This window comes from Chionomys nivalis, chromosome 7, assembly GCF_950005125.1.
Source record: "Chionomys nivalis chromosome 7, mChiNiv1.1, whole genome shotgun sequence".
Classification (NCBI taxonomy): domain Eukaryota; kingdom Metazoa; phylum Chordata; class Mammalia; order Rodentia; family Cricetidae; genus Chionomys; species Chionomys nivalis.
The window spans coordinates 31,882,547-31,896,239 of NC_080092.1; the positions used below are offsets into that span (position 1 = coordinate 31,882,547).

The 13,693-nt window shown below is 47.5% G+C and overlaps 1 protein-coding gene across 1 annotated transcript in view; it reads left to right on the forward strand.

Annotated features, from left to right (window-relative positions):
- Positions 1 to 1,455: 1,455 nt before the first annotated feature.
- The window catches only part of Gfpt2 (glutamine-fructose-6-phosphate transaminase 2), a 46,351-nt gene continuing 34,113 nt past the window's right edge, over positions 1,456 to 13,693 (forward strand). The window contains exon 1 of the mRNA XM_057774717.1: positions 1,456 to 1,555. Within this exon, the coding sequence (XP_057630700.1) occupies positions 1,549 to 1,555 (7 nt within the window). The 5' untranslated portion in view covers positions 1,456 to 1,548. The remainder of the gene's footprint in view (positions 1,556 to 13,693) is intronic.

The following is a 13,693-nucleotide window of genomic DNA, read 5'->3' on the forward strand; positions in this document are numbered from 1 at the left end:
GTGTCCTGCCCCCTTCTCTATTCTGTTGAGTTCTGCCAGCACAGAGACGTCCAGTTTCCTTTGCGACCCCTTAGCTTAGTGTCTGCCCTGCCCATTGCTTTGTTAGTGCCAGGAGGCTGGATCTGTCCTCATTCATCAAGTCCCTATCACCCAGATAGACATAAAATGCGGGTTTGGGAATGAATGAAGAACGGATGAATTGATGAATGAATGTCACCCTGTGTAGCAGAGGGCAAGGAGCAACGCTGGCAGCTTTCCCATCAGCTGACTCAGCCAAACCTCCCTTGCTGCCATCAAACTTCAAACTCCTCAATGGATACAACAAACACCTCTGTCCAGGGGCTGCAAAGCTAGGGAAACCTCCCCACACAAGTTTCAAGCTAGGTTTTTCTTTTCTTTTAAAAACTCGTCATTGGGGAATACCATAGATTTAGTTTTCTTGATGTTTTTTTCTTTTTTTAAGTTAAACCATACACGCACCAGATGGCTTCAAAGTGAGCAAATATTGGGCCAGTTCTCGTGACCTGACTCAGGAGATGAGGGGCTTGGAGAGCAGTGGGGAGGAGGAGGAGACAGCCGGGAACTTCGACGGGTAAAGCCAGCTTCCATGATTCATCCATCGCAGGGTCGAACTTGAGGTCTAGGTCATACCGGGGCGGTGGAGCCCCTGGCTTGGATGCAGGCTCACTGCTCACCAGACGGGTCTGCCAGCGCATCTCCATTAGGGGGCGGTTTCCGGGGCGGCCCAGCTTTCCTTCGGACCTGGGGAATCCCCATCCCAGAAGCTCCAGGTTTGAACTCCCGCCACATCTTGGTCAGGATCCTCTATCTCTCCAAGGAGCTTCACTTTCAGTTTTCTCCTTTCTCAGGCAAGCCCAGTTCGCTGCCTGGCAGGATGGAAACAAGTTTACAAGCCTAGTGTGTACTGCTTTTTCTTAATCTAAGTTTGGCATTGAGGGGCACATTGCAAGAACAGGAATCCAGTGTGTGGTGGGTGGAAGAGAGAGAGAGAGAGAGAGAGAGAGAGAGAGAGAGAGAGAGAGAGAGAGAGAGAGAGAGAGAGAGAGAGAGAGAGAGAGAGAGAGAGAGAGACCGTGCTTTGTGCATACCCGGACTGTCTTTAACCTCAGGAGGAGGAACTGAGAGGTACGTTCTATTGTTTTCATAGTTTTCAAAAGAGGAAACTGAGGCACAGAACGACCCGTACTCCAGGCTAAGGTTTCTGGTCTAATATGTCTGACTTAAAGTCTGAACTCAAGGTGTTTGCCGCCGATTGGCCTTCCTCCCCCACCATACAGTAGGGACTGGCCCTTGGGAGCCGCCCCTCACTCCTTTCCTTGAGTCTTGAAGGGGGGGCCGCCGTTGTCACGACAACCAGGGGACCACCAATGAGGGGCAAGCAGGCGGCATGAGGCCCCGCCCAGCGCCACCCCTCTCTGAGGGCTAGTGGCTGGCTATAAGGGCAGGAGGCCGAGCGGCGTGAGCCTGAGCCAGGGAGCGCGAGGCACAGAGGAGTCGTCTGAGTGTCTGGAGCGTTCGGCAGCCACCATGTGCGGTGAGTGCAGGCCAGAGAGCCAGACACAGGGTCCTGTTGCGGGTGGGCGATCGTGGAGCTTTCATTAGTCAGGCCTGTCTTCCCTGCGTCCGGCCCCGGAATGACGTCTCGGGGACATGGGGGGCGTGAGGAGGGTGGGCGTCTAAACTCGGTGTGAGAAGACCCAAGCCAGGACCACAGAGTAGAAGCAACGGGGCGGGTCCCCGGCTTGGTTCCCCGCAACACCGAGGTGTTTCCTCCTCATGTGTTGGGAGGACTCCTATTTCACTTGACCCACAAAGGCCGCCACGAGCAATCTTAAGCATCATCCTCGGCGCGAAGTGGTGGTCGGAGTCTCAGTCCGCCGCGCCTACCGAGGACAAGTGACTTCACCTGTGCGGTGTCAGCAGCCCGCCCCGGGGCGCCCGGAGCAGCTCTGGTGCTCTCGGGAGGGTTTGCGCGTCTTTCTGGTGACCCTAAATGAACCAACCTTCTCCTGTCCCCAGAAGTGTGGGTCCTGTGGTGAAGCTTGGCTGGAAAGGGCTGTGGGAGACGCGAGAGACAATAACTCCCCTGAGCCTTGACCCGAAGCTAGGAAAGGGAGCCCTGGACCGGATAGAGGCGCAGCCCCAGGCGACGCCGAGGTGTCCTCGGGGCTTTGCTTTGGGAGCAGAAGGGAGGGCGGCCGCCTTGGGCGCACATCTGCAATTCCTTACCCTCCTGGCTGACTGGGCCGCCTCCGCTGGCTGGCTGGCCGGGAAAGCCGGGAACTTCTGGGACAAAAGGTCACTGTGCTTTTTTTCCTCCTTGAGTAGGATTCTGTTACCCACTCCAGCCCCCTGCGGCTGGAGAACCTGGTGGAACTTTTGAAGCCATGAAAGGCGCCTCTGACTTTGCTGAGGGCTTGCGGGGTGGGGTGTGCCAGTGGGTGAGTCTATAGCCAAGGTCTATACAGGCCTTGTTTCATGAGCCAGGGGATCAGGCAAGAGGAACCACTGACCAGGGAGCATGCAGGAGGCCTTGAGATGCAGCCTTGTCCAGGGAAAGCCGGGTCAGCTTAAAAACTCTTGGACCAGCAGACAGAATCTTAGGACTCCCAGGTATTCTTGGCAATATGTGTGTAAGATTGCCTCGGGCATTTATGGACACAAATGAAATAAAGATGAAAGTTTTATCCGATTCAAAGCCCCCCCAGGTTCGAGCCCCTTGCAGGTCTCTAGCCAGGGGTGGCCTTAGAGTTAAACTTATGTAAGAACCTCAAAGTATTTGAACTATTTGGCTTTCCTTGCTGGTCCTCAGATGGCCCCGGTTTCCACCACCAACCACCTGAGCCTTCCACATTGCTTTCCCGTAACATCTGCCTTTCTCGTGTCTTTCCAAGTTCTGGATGACTGCCTCCTCCAGCTCTTTGGAAGAGATCAGATTTGGGGTTAGAACCAACCTATAACCTTTCTAGACTTTGGTATTGATTTGTGACTGAGTAGGAAAAGTGCCTTGAGGTCACCAAAGATGTCTAGGATAAGGAGAAGCCTTGGCCCAGCTGAGCTTCTATTCAGAAATTCAGAACCAGACTCCAGGGAAATAGATGTGCTAGGCTAGAAGGCCTCATCCTTGCTTAGATCCCAGCCCCCTGCCTTCAGCCAGGGGTCCTGTAACATCCTGACTAAAGACAAAACGTACTGTGTTTTTAGTGTTCTCTGTCACTTAGCAGGCTCCCTTTGTCCCAGGTTCAGAGCTTGCAGCACAGGTGCCCAGAAATGAACACACTGGTCTGGGTTCTCGTGGTCTGTGTGGACTTGTGTGTTTGTCCTTCTATGGTTGTTTTCTTTTGTAAATTAGCGAATTTTACAGATAGTAGCGATTGTGCTTTCGGCACAAGGACACAACAAATATCGCATCAGTTTTCCTCTACATTTGGGGAAACTGAGGCCTAGTGAGTTGGTACAAGAACTTTCAGGTCATTTCACTTCCCTGGGCCACACCTGCAACCTCGGGGGTTTCTTGGGTCTAGAACAAAGGCTTGTCCTTACCAGCCACCTGATGACCAAGCTCTGGCGACAAAAAGCTGGGGCCCAAAAGGATCCTATCCCCATAAACAGATACACTCAAAAACCTTCAGTGTGTTGAGAGTTTAGCAGAACTGACCCTTAAATACTTCCGGTTGCTCAGAGAAAATATCCCAACAAAAGCAACTTAAGGGAGAAAGGCCTTATTCCAAGTTGCCATCCATCACTGTGGGGGAATCCAGGTTGCAGGAACAGGAGGCAGCTAGAGAGATTAAATCCCCAGTCATGAGCAGAGAGCGGGCAATGAACAAATGCACTTTTTTCCCAGCACCCAGCCCATGAAATGGTCCCACCTCCATTCAGGGTGAGTCTTCCCACCTAGACTAATCCAAGTTTAAAAAAAAAAAAAAAAAGACTCTATTATAAGCAACTTAATCTAGACAGACGGTCATTGAGAGTCCCTTCTCAGGTGGTTCTAGAAAGATCCCACTATTAAACCTAACTATCGCAGGTACCACATGCAACGGTTTGATTGACATCGGAGAGTTGCTTGTGCTCTGTTGGCTTTCTTCATGCAATCACCATGAGTGATTGCTTGTGGAGACGTTCTGCGTTCTCTAGACTCTGCGGTTCTAAAAGTCATACGGCCGTGGCCGTGCCACCCCCCCCCCCATTCTAAGAAGGAACAGGTGAAGAAAATGGTCATCCTTCTGTAGTCCAGTCCCTGGCCACAACAGGAGCAAATGACACAGAGAGGATACCCTCAGGCATAGGCTACACCCAACCTTGGGTCCATATTTCTAAATGGCACTCTGGTGGTCTCTTAGATGATAGGCACGAGCTGTCACTGAGACATCCAGGCATCCAGGAGCTACCTGTTGGTCCCCAGCAACTTAGTGCCCCAGCACAGCATAGAGGTCCAGAGAGCTAACTGCCAAAGAGGAAGGAGAGGCCAGAGAGGTCCCTTCAGACTCAAATGTGGGTGCTGCAAAGAGGGGCTCGCAGGCATGCCAGGCTAGGGGCACAGCAGCCCTCCGTTCTACGTCTCATGGTCACGTGGCCTCCTTGCTTTCCGTGGTCAATCTCCCTCTGCCTCCCTCTTAAAAGGACTTGTGATTCTTTGGGGACCTCTCAGATTATCTGAGGTAGCCTGAGATCCTTTTACTCTCATCTGTGGAGACTTTCTTCACATAATGCAATCTCAGCAGATGCGGGAGGTTAGGGGCTGATACCTTCCAGGGCAATTATTTATTTTGCTGTAGATACATTGTTTCCCACATACCGTCCCCAAGCTGTTTGAATGCTTGGAATCCTGGATGTTCAAGTCTAGCCCTTGAGGGCCTAATGCAGAGGTCCATAAACAAGTTTCCTAAGCTTCCATACACCCGAGTACCCTGGTCCAGTGCTCTCAGACTGGACCCCTGACTGTCAGAAGGTGAGCGAAGGATTGTTTAAACACCCCAGCTTCACGGGCATCATGCCACATACCTAGTTGGACCAAACAGATTTCCGCATTTGTTTAGAAGTTAACTGCTGTGCCACAAAATGAAGCATTCACAGCATCTCTGGCCCTCCGCATGGTACACACTCTTCCTGTTCATGATGTCCCTAAGAGAAGCAACCATGGTTTTATTTCTCCAGATTTGTCCAGAATTGTACTCGTGCATGCATGCAAGCACACAGAGTGTGTCTGTTTGTGTATAGAAAGCTCTTGGGGAGAATTGTCCAGTGTATGAGGACTACACTCAGCTGGAGGACAGATATTCTGTGTCAGTAGCTTGGGTGGTGTCTGTCCAGGGGGTTAGAAAACATCCAACATCCAAAATCGAGTCGGCTTTGACACTCATTTCTTCCTTATGGCATTTCAGTTCCTAACTGAATTCTTCAGAAGGAGGCAATGTCTTTTGAGAATTGGAGTTGATAAAGATATAGACAGACCCTGGGGTCAGTTGCTTGGCTTAATCTTACTCCAAGCCTTACTGGTGAAAGTGGGCATAAGAGAGACCCAATGATGCAGTGGTATATATTGTCTTCTGGTTTGCCATTAAAAATTAATTATTTATAATGTGTGCTGGGGTTATGCTTATGTGAGTGTAGATGCCCACAGAGGCCAAAAGAGAGTGTCTACTTCTCTGGAGCCAGAGTTTTAGACAGTACTCACTCTTATCCACTGAGCCATCTCTTCAGCCCCTGGTTTGTTGGTTTCTAAGGTTTACATACTCCTACCACAGCTAGTTTCAGGTGAGGGTCATGGGAAGTCCCTGAATGAGTAACTGGGAAAACAAAACAGCTAGCTGGTTCCTAAAAGCCATTAGGGCAGTCACAACACACCTACACATGCCTCTAGGACTGATGTTGGCACTCATTTGGGACCTGAGCTTGAGGCTTTTGAAGAGCCATGTGCACCCTTAACCACTGAGCCATTTCTCCAAACCTGGGATAGAGGATTTTAATTCAGCCATTGTTCACAGAGCAGGATTCTCTACATGCTAGCTGCCCCAGTCTCTGTGCCTTCCTATCTTGTGCTCCTCCATGGGTTAGTCTTCCTTACCTAGGCTTTCCCAGATCCAGAAAAATTGGCAAATTGTGTGTCATGACATTAGGAAACAGCACACACACACACACACACACACACACACACGGCAATCTCATGTAGCCCAGGCTGGCCTAAACTTGTTATAGAATTAAAGAAGGCCTTGAACCTTGTTTATTTTTGTTTTTTGAGACAGAGTTTCTTTGTGTAGCTCTGGCTGTCCTGGAATTCGCATTGACCAGGCTGGCTTTGAACTCAGAGATAGGCCTACCTCTGCCTCCCAGAGTGCTGGGATTAAAGGCTTGTGCCAGCACCACCACCACCAGCACCACCCTGCTGACTTTGAACTTCTAATCCTCTGCCTCCGCGCCCCCCAAGAGCTGGAACAACAAGAATGTAAGTGTGTGTCTGTGTGTGTGTGTCTGTATATGCTCCTGTGGAGACCAGAGGACACCAGATACCTGAGCTAGAGTTACAGGGCATTTAAAAGCTGCCTGTTGTGGGTGCTGGGAACTGAACTCCATCCTCTGCTAGAGCAGCGAGTGCTGGGTCCATTCAGAGTCCATGGCCAGGTCTTCAGAAGCACTCACTGTTCTGGAAGGACGCACAGTGGGACCACATATTCCATGGTGCACCCGCTTTTACTCTCCTCTTTTTAAGGAGGCAGCAGGAATTGTCATTTATACATCAATTAATTGGTCTAACCCATCTTTGAAACTATTTCCCCTCATTCTTTAGACTCCCACCTTACCCCAACCACTCAAGGGACTGTAGATCAAGTTGAAGTGTTCAGAGCTGGCCCAGTGCTCAGAGGAAGTTGCTTCCCTGAACTGGTTATTGTCATTATCTGTCACTTGGAGGCTGAGCTCTAAACTTTAGGGGCCCTTGTTTGCGTGACTTCTGTGGAGCCTGAGTCCCTGAGTGATCTCTCAAACCTGTGCAGAGAGGAGATGGTGGCTAATAAACAGACCCACCTTCGCCTGGCTTAGTATAGCTGTCTCAGGCCTCGCTCCATGGCCACTTATCTTTGGTTATCTGCGTCCATTTATTTATGCATGCATCCATTCATTCAGCAACTGTTTATTGTGCACCTAACATGGGTTTTATGTGGTGGGGATGCTAATGTAGATGTGATTGTATATAGTAGAATGTAAAAGATTATATGTAGTGGAGAGACAAGCGTAAGGGCGAGGAAGCAAGTGTATGAAACAAATAGTCCTATGGCCTATAGAACTCAGTAAACCCCATGGGGAACCTCAGGGGACCCCACTAGCTGGTACAGAGTGGATAGAAGCCACTTTTGTAAAGAGCCAGCCCTTGGAGATGTCTCCCCCAGTTGAACAAGAAGCATGTCCCCACTCAACCCGCCCTCAGTCCTACCAATCACAGCTCTGGGGACCCCTATTCCTCTATGACCTCTTTCACCCCACTCTGTAAGGCTCATCTGTCCTAACAGTGACAGGGCTCCAAAGACTAGAGATATGTTTATGAGTTGGATTAAACTTTGCCCAAATCATAGCCAGATCACACATTTGGTTTAGCCATCCTTTTCCCAGACAGAGGGTCACGAGAAGGAAGAGTGACAGTGTTCCCCACACCCTGACTTTGTTTGGCAGTGCCCTCTTGAGGGCTGATTGTGTACTGCAGGAATGCCCTGCATTTTCACTGCCTTGGAGTGGGATGCTCCTTGTCACATTTATTCAAATGGACACTTGTTATGTGGCGAACTGGGTTCTGAGGGCTTGACAAAGACATTCCGAACTGTCATAATTTCCCGGCTAAGCAGATGCTGCCATCACCCCTGCTTCACCAATAAAGTCAAGTTGCAGGGGTTCGGTGGCTTGTCAGGGCCACCCAGAGTGCACAGGGCAGAGATGGGGTGAGAGATGGGCATTTATTTGGCCCTGACTATGGCCTTCAGCCCATAGCCAGGAAAACGGAGGGAGAGGATGTCGTGACCCTACGGCTGTTTTTTGTGGATCTGATGGGGAGTTGAGTTTGGGTTCTTTCCACCCTCTTATGGCTACTGTTCTTCCGGGTGATCATGGCATGAAAGCCACAATGAGGTCAGGTCAGCTCAGGAGGAGGTGGAGAGACAGAAGGGAGTAGGAGACTGGACAGGTCAGCTCAGGAAGAGGTAGAGAGACAGGAAGGGAGTAGGAGACTGGAAACTGCAACGTTGGAAGGGAAGGGATGTGCTATGACTGACCCAAGGGGAGGCTTGAAGCCACCCAAAGTAGCAGTGATCTCTGGGAGCCGAGCAGGGCTTTGGCCAAAAATCCCAGGTGTCTCTGCATTACTGAATCTGCTCTTAAGAGTCTCGGCCCTCCTTCCTGGCATAGCAGTTCCCACAGGAAACCAGGATTAACCGAGGCTGTGACACATTCGCCATGGCCCAAACATCCTTGTCAACCTTTAGTCCTTGGCTGAGATGTCCCCCTTATGATGACATGGGGGATACTTTTTCTTTCTCACTTTAACTTATTTTAAACATTTATTTATTTTATATGCATCTTGTGTGTATGTATACGAGCATGCTTATGCCACGGTGCTCACGTGGAGGCCAGTTCTTTTTTTCTGTCATGTGAGCTCTTAGGATTGAACACAGGTCATCAGGCTTGGTGGCCGGCACCTTTACCAGCTGAACCATCTTGCTGGCCTTGGAGATTTGTTTCCTCTTTGGTTTTTCAAGACAGAGTTTCTCTATGGAGTCTCGGCGGTCCTAGAACTTGCTTTATAGACCAGGCTGGCCTTGAACTCATAGAGATCTGACTGCCTCTGCCCCCCCCCCCAGTGCAGATTAAAGGCATGCACCACTGCTTCCCAGCTGAGATTTTCATTTTAGATGCTTTCTAGGATTGAGACTCTAGCTCAGTGGTGAGTGAAGTGCTTGCCTAGTATGCTTGAGGCTCTGTGAGAGGGATGGGAGAAAAGAAAGGGAGGGGGTGGTATAGGGACGCGCATGGGCAGATTATATACAGTTCCACCCTTTTATCTAACAAGGACTTGAACACTTGAACTTTGGTATCCCCTGGACATCCTGATCCCATCATCTTACAAACACAGAGGAAAGACCTCTCTACTTGGCTTAGAATCACACCCCATAATTTGCTCATGTTCTACAAGATTCTTTTTTCCTTTCCTACATCATGGAGATTGGATTGTTCTCTGAAAGAGTGCCAAACCCCATCGTGTTCTCTGTAGAAGGCTCTGCCTGCCTTGTTCCTGCTTGCTCCATGCGCCTGCTGCTTCGTGAGCCTGTTGCTCTGTGCACCTGCAGTGTCTCCAGTCTGTGGAGGTCACACACGAGCCCGAGCTGCTAACCTCCTCTGAGTACACATACGCTTCTGCGAAGATGTCTGTGGGGTGTGTTTCTAGAACCGAAATAGCTCTTATCCTGACACGTGTTCGCTTTTCATTTCACACGACTACCAAATTGCCTTCTAAAGAGGTGGCGTGAACTTAATTTGACTCATTGCCAAACTGATCTTCTCTGTTTAAAAAAGCTGCGTTTTCGTCATCACTTTATTTTGCAGATAGGCTGGTGGATTTCAAGAGGCAATTCTGACAAGAGAAATTCCTGGGAAGGCAGCTTTTTTTTCCTTCTACTTTATGATCTTAAAAAAAAAAGTGGTGTGATTAATAATTAGCAGTATGTATACAATTTTATTCATTTCTGTTCAGTTTTGTGCTAACCCAACTGGCCGGGAAGATTAGCTGTACAGGGAAGTCGCTGAGTAGATATTTCATGATGAAAATGAGAGGATCTATGTTTCTTGTGCAAAGGCCTTGCAAACCCTCTTTGGCAGCTTGCTCCGCAGCAGTCAGCTCCCAAACTGTGCTTCAACTGCCTGCCAAGCTCCTGGCTGGGTGTCAACACAGCTGGTGGTCCTGAGGACAAGGACATTTTAATATCCCACCAGGAGCTCTAATGTGTCCCTTCCCCCAAGCCCTTACAGATCTTCAGTGCTACGCGAAAACGTACGTGCTAGATGAGTGTTCAGAAGTGGAGTGTGGCTGGAAGAAGAGAGGCAGCAGGAAAGGATGGGAGAGCAGAACCCAGATGCTTCCTGCCCCCAAATAATCCAGACTTAAAGACTTTTTAAAAACTTTGTTTATATTTATAGATATATAAAATTTATAGGTATGTAGAAGTAGTCAAGACTCAACATATCAACATTCATGATATTTTGCACTCCACCAAATATTAACTAAGTATCTTGTGGAAAAATCGGACCCCTAGAACCCACCCTTCTGTTTAAAATATTTTCAACTCTTGGTGATAGTCACCTTTCTAGTCCTTAATGTTATCTGCATTGAATATCAAGTCCACTTAAGGGTGTAGGTACAATTCTGGAACACAGGGCGCTGGGAAAATGCAGTTTGAAAGACTCCGGTGTCTGAGAAGATGGCCTGGTAGGCATGAGGAGCTGAGTTTGAATCTTTAGCACTCACACAAAAAGCTGGGCATGGCTATGTGTGCGTGTGACCCCACCATTGGGGAGTGGGGGCATGGATCCCCCAGAGCTCCCTGGCAGCCTAGCCTAAGTGGTGAGCTTCTAGAATCTCTGTCTCAATGCTAATAAAATAGAGGAAGATATCTAGGGTCTTGCTCTAGCCTCTGTATACTCTCACACCAGTATGTACACTCATGCATAACACACACACTACACACACACACACAGCCTGAAGCTGTGTCTTGTCCATCAACTTTACTGTGGTCTGTGGTTGTAAATGTGCAGTTCCAGCAGAGACAACTGAAGAACACACATTTCTTTTTCTTTCACAGGTTCCCAGGTAGAATATTCCTTTTTATTGTTGATCTTAGCAACCCCAGCATATGATTTTCCTTCTCTTATTCAATCAAGAACTTTCCCCTTTTCCCTTACAAGGAAGGATGTAAGAGCACCTCACTGGGCTATCATTTGTTGCTGTCACCACTCTTGCACTTGGGGCTTTTTTAAAATAGAACAAACATTACTTAAACACAAATGTGATGCTGTGGGACTTCATTCATTACCTGACCCTGTGAAGCTTTGATAGCATCTGGTACTGAGATTCTCTGATACTCACTCTCACAATGCAGACAGATGCTAAGGCCTTGGGTCATGCAGCGTGGATACCCTGAACAATCGGAGTAGTTCACATACTAGCTAGGAGCCTATTTCCTCTTGTGAGAATGGTGTGCAATTCCAAACTTATGAATTACTTATTTATCAAAATTTTCTAGCTATGGCTTTCAGACCAAGGCTGGTGGGTGAAACCCCAGAAATCAAAATTTCAGATAAGGAAGATTACTGTATCGAGCGGCTTCATCTTCTCTGATGGTCCCAGATAATTACATGTCCTTTTCTTTTCTTTTTCTTTTCTTTTTTTTTTGTTTTTTTTTTTTGGGGGTTTTTTTTTGGTATTTGAGACAGGGTTTCTCTGTGATTTTGGAGCCTGTCCTGGAACTAGCTCTTGTAGACCAGGCTGATCTCGAACTCACAGAGATCCACCTGTCTCTGCCTCCCGAGTGCTGGGATTAAAGGCGTGCGCCACCACCGCCCGGCTACATGTCCTTTTCTTGAATGGAATTTTGGCATACAACCCAGGGAACTTTCTTATTGTTCACTGAAAAATTAATGTGAGCTAAGGCTCACCTAAATATAAGTCGTGACAGTGGTTGTACAAACTGAGTAAGACTAAAAACCTTGGAAATATACTTTTTTAAAAAAATTGTTTTGTTGAGCTATATATATTTTTCTGTTCCCCTCCCTTCCTCTTCCCTTCCCTTTTACCCTCTCCCATGATCCCCATGTTCCCAATTTACTTAGGAAATCTTGTCTTTTTCTACTTCCCATGTAGATTAGATCTATGTATGTCTCTCTTAGGGTCCTCTTTGTTGTCTAGGTTCTCTGGGATTGTGAATTGTAGGCTGGGTTTTCTTTGCTCTATATCTAAAAGTCACTTATGAGTGAGTACATATGATATTTCTCTTTCTGGGGCTGGGTTACCTCACTCAATATGATGTTTTCTAGATCCATCCATTTGCCTGCAAATTTCAAAATGTCATTATTTTTTTCAGCCGTGTAGTACTCCATTGTGTAAATGTACCACATTTTCCTTATCCATCCTCAGGTCGAGGGGCATTTAGGTTGGGAAATGTACTTTTTTTTTTAAAGATTTATTTATTTATTATATATACAATATTCTGCCTGCATGTATCCCTGTGGGACAGAAGAGGGCACCAGATCTCATTACAAATGGTTATGAGCCATCATGTGGTTGCTGGGAATTGAACTCAGGACCTCTGGAAGAGCAGCCTCTTATCCTCTGAGCCATCTCTCCAGCGCCAGGAAATGTACTCTTTAAGTGAGAAATTTAGTACATTTATACTTGAAGAAGATTTTAAAATTTTCATTTTGATATTGAAAGAAAACTATCTTTAAAAAAATAAAGAATGGAACAAAAATACACCCAGGAACCAGATGTGTTTGGTTTGAAGTGTGGGACAGAAACTGAGCTGCTAGAAAAGGGACCCAAGCTGTATGCACAGCCCTTATCTCAGCGCTTCTCTCTGCTGCTCTGAAGCTTTGGGTCAGAACTGCCCTTTTCTCTAAAAAGAAAAACATGTGAAACTGCACAAAAAGCACACTACATGTTTCAAAAAACTATATGTATGTGTGTGTGCGCCTGTGCCTAGTTGTGTGTATGCACATGCATGCAGTTGCTCTTGGAGACCAGAAGAGGGCAGCAAATGTCCCAGGAGCTGGAGCTAACGAGTTGCAGGTGTGCTGCCTGATGTGACTGCGGGGGACTAAACTCTGGTTATTATAAAAGACCTAAAGCAGGGACCTTCACCTTCCTCTATGGGGAAAAAAGTAAAAAATAAATAAATAAATGAAATATCAAACTGAATCTTCTTGGTTTGTTAGCTTACCTTAAAAATGTTTTCCGAAGAGATGGCTCTAGGGGCTGGAGAGATGGCTCACAGGTTAAGAGCATTGCTTGCAATCCCAGCACTTGGGAGGCAGAGGCAGGCGGATCTCTGTGAGTTCGAGACCAGCCTGGTCTACAGAGCTAGTTCCAGGACAGGCTCCAAAGCCACAGAGAAACCCTGTCTCGAAAAACCAAAAAAAAAAAAAAAAAAGAGCATTGCTTGCTCTTCCAAAGGTCCTGAGTTCAATTCCCAGCAACCATATGGTGGCTCACAACCATCTGTAATGGGGTCTGGTGCCCTCTTCTGGCCTGCAGGCATACACACAGGCAGAATATTGTATACATAATAAACAAACATTAAAAAAAAGAGAGATGGCTCTATTTTGGCTGTTTTTACCTTTATTCTTGGAGCAGGAGCTGAGGATCTACAGCTCAGTTAGCAGAGTGATTGCTTTGCATTCATGAGGAAGCCCTTAGTTCAATCCCCAGCTTGATACAGAAGGAAAGGAAAAGAAATAAGCTGTGTTGGCTAGTTTTTGTTTGTTTGTTTGGTTGGTTTTGGTTTTTGTTTTGTTGTTGTTGTTCATTTGACTTGACTTAAACTGAGTCATTTGGGAAGAGCAGATATTAATTGAGAAGATGCCTCTATCAGATTAGACTGCCATATAAACCCCTGTCTGGTCTTTACTGAGAAACAGA